This window comes from Malurus melanocephalus, unplaced genomic scaffold (assembly GCF_030028575.1).
Source record: "Malurus melanocephalus ecotype Western Australia unplaced genomic scaffold, MMel_1.1 scaffold_3339, whole genome shotgun sequence".
NCBI classification, from domain to species: Eukaryota; Metazoa; Chordata; class Aves; order Passeriformes; family Maluridae; genus Malurus; species Malurus melanocephalus.
The window spans coordinates 3,658-5,974 of NW_026626571.1; the positions used below are offsets into that span (position 1 = coordinate 3,658).

Consider the following 2,317-nt stretch of genomic DNA (forward strand, 5'->3'; position numbering starts at 1 on the left):
AAACGGATCAGATTCCAGGTGGGAGTGATCCAACAAAAACCTGAACTAGGGAAGGGATATTCCAATTCCAGGGGCTCAGAGAACAAAGCACACCCATGAAAACGGGGCTGGAATGTGGAAGAGAAACATGGAAATTTTTGTTGCACCTTCCCCACCTTTTTACCTTGCCCCCTTTTCCACCTTTCTTTATTTTTCCCCCATTTTCTCTACTTTTCCCCCATTATCCTTTTCTTTAACTTTTTCCACACTTTCTCTACCTTACCCTCACTCTTTGTCTAATTTTTTGCCTTTCGCCCTTGTATTTTATCTTCCTCCCTTTTTTAATCTTTTCCCCCTTTTACATCATTTTTTCTTCGTTTTTAACTTCCCCCCTTTTTCATTTTCCTTTCACGTTTTCCACTTTTTTACCTTGGTTTTTTTTTTCCCCACTTTGTTTTTTTTTTCTTTATACCCTTCCACTTTAAAGGGTTTTTTCCTACCCTTTCCCCTGTTTTTCTACCTTTTTCTTTTCCACCTTCCCTTCTGCTTTTTACATTTTCACCTCTTCCCCTTTTACCTTTTCCTCTCTTCCCAATTTTTTAATTTCCTCCTTTTATTTTATTATTTTTTTTTACCTTCCACGGCTTCAACTTCCCCCATATTTAATTCCCCCTCCCTGACATTCAGGATTTCCCCCTTCCCTACTTCCCGCGGATCCTTTCCCCGCTCCCACCCAGATTTAAATTGGCACCGGGATCGGCACCGGGCAGATCCGGAGAGGCCCCTCTTCCCCTCGGGACACAAACGGGAAGAACTTTCCTGCGGGATTCTCCCCGGCCCGCAGCGACCTCGCTACCATCAGATCCCTCCGCTCCACGTCATAAAATTCCAGCTGCGCTTTCTCCAGGTCCAGGAACACCCCGACCACAGAGAAACCCTTCCGCTGCTCCCCAAGCTTGTGGCGGCTGACACAATCACAGGAGAAAAGCTCTCTGTTGAATCCGGCAAGAGCCCAGAAATCCCAGGAATGCTGGGTATGCAGGCTGGGGATGCTCCATCTGCTCCCCAACACTCCCACCACCCAGCGCCGCTGCTGGCCCAGCTCCACCTCCCAGTAGCATTTCCTGGCTCCCAGTGCCTCCTGTGCCACCAGCACCTCCCACCGGGACTGATACGGCACATTCTGCAGATACAGGGGCCACATCTCTGGATCCAGCACCACGGAAACTGCAGGGGAAAGGGGAATCATCCTGTGAGTGGAGCGACCCCAGGCGCTCCCAGTGGCTTCCACAAGGGATTGGAGATTCCTGGGGACTGCAGGGGATGCGGCCACTGAGGAACTGAGGGGCCACAGAAGTCCTGAATACCAGAATCCCCAAATCCTAAAATCGCTAAATACCAAAATCGCCAAATCCCAGAATTACAGAATCGCTGAGTGGGTGAGATCCTGGTGGTGGACAACAGGGAATATTAACCTTTGCTGGAACAAGGGATGCAGCCACTGAGGAGCTGAAGGGCCATGGAATCAGAGAGTCCATGACTCCCAGAATCCTAGAATCCTGAAATCTCAAAATCCCATCATGGGTGAGGTCCTGGGATGGTTCAACAAGGAATTTGAATTCCTCAGGGCAGGGGATGTGACCACTCACGAACAGAGGAGCCGTGACATTCCCAAATCCCCAAATGCTGCAATTCCTGAATCTCCCAACTCCCAAGTCCCCTAATCCCAGAGTGGGTGACATTGGAGGGGATCCCAGAGCAGCCTCCTGGGCCTTGTGGACATCCCAGAGCTCTCCTGGCTGAGTCTTTCCTCAGGGCACAATTCCCTCTTTCTCCTCCCATCCATCCTCCCTGGAATTGTGTCCCAATCTCATCCCATCCCAGGCACACCCCTGGATTCCAATATGGCCAGAATGTCTCTGACACTGTGGAATTTTGGGATGACTGGGAGTGCCATACCAGGGTGACTTGGTCAGGTGGCCACTACATTTTCATGGAATCATGGAATGGTTTGGTTTGGAAGAACCTGGAATCCCATGCAATTCCACCCTTCCAAGGGCAGGGACCCCTTCTGCTGTTCCAGGTGACTCCAAGTCCCATCCAACCTGGCCTTGGACACTTCCAGGGATGGGAAATCCACAACTTCCTTGGCAATTCCATCCCAGCCCCTTCATGCCCTCATTGGGAATAGTTTCTTCCCCAAATCCCACCCAAATCTCCCATTTTCCAGCAGGAAGCCATTCCCTGTGTCCCACCATCCCCCGCTCACCCGCATGGCTCCGGGCTTCCCAGAAATCTGCGGGAAGGAAACAGAAAGGGGAATTTTATGGATCTGTTG

The 2,317-nt window shown here is 50.5% G+C and overlaps 1 protein-coding gene across 1 annotated transcript; it reads right to left on the reverse strand.

Annotated features, from left to right (window-relative positions):
- Positions 1 to 710: 710 nt before the first annotated feature.
- LOC130588099 (butyrophilin-like protein 8) lies at positions 711 to 2,275 on the reverse strand (the record flags this gene model as incomplete). The annotated part of the gene is made up of 2 exons (XM_057389058.1): positions 711 to 1,206; positions 2,249 to 2,275. Coding segments are annotated over 2 exons (515 nt in total), but the record flags the coding sequence as incomplete, so codon positions are not given.
- Positions 2,276 to 2,317: the final 42 nt, after the last annotated feature.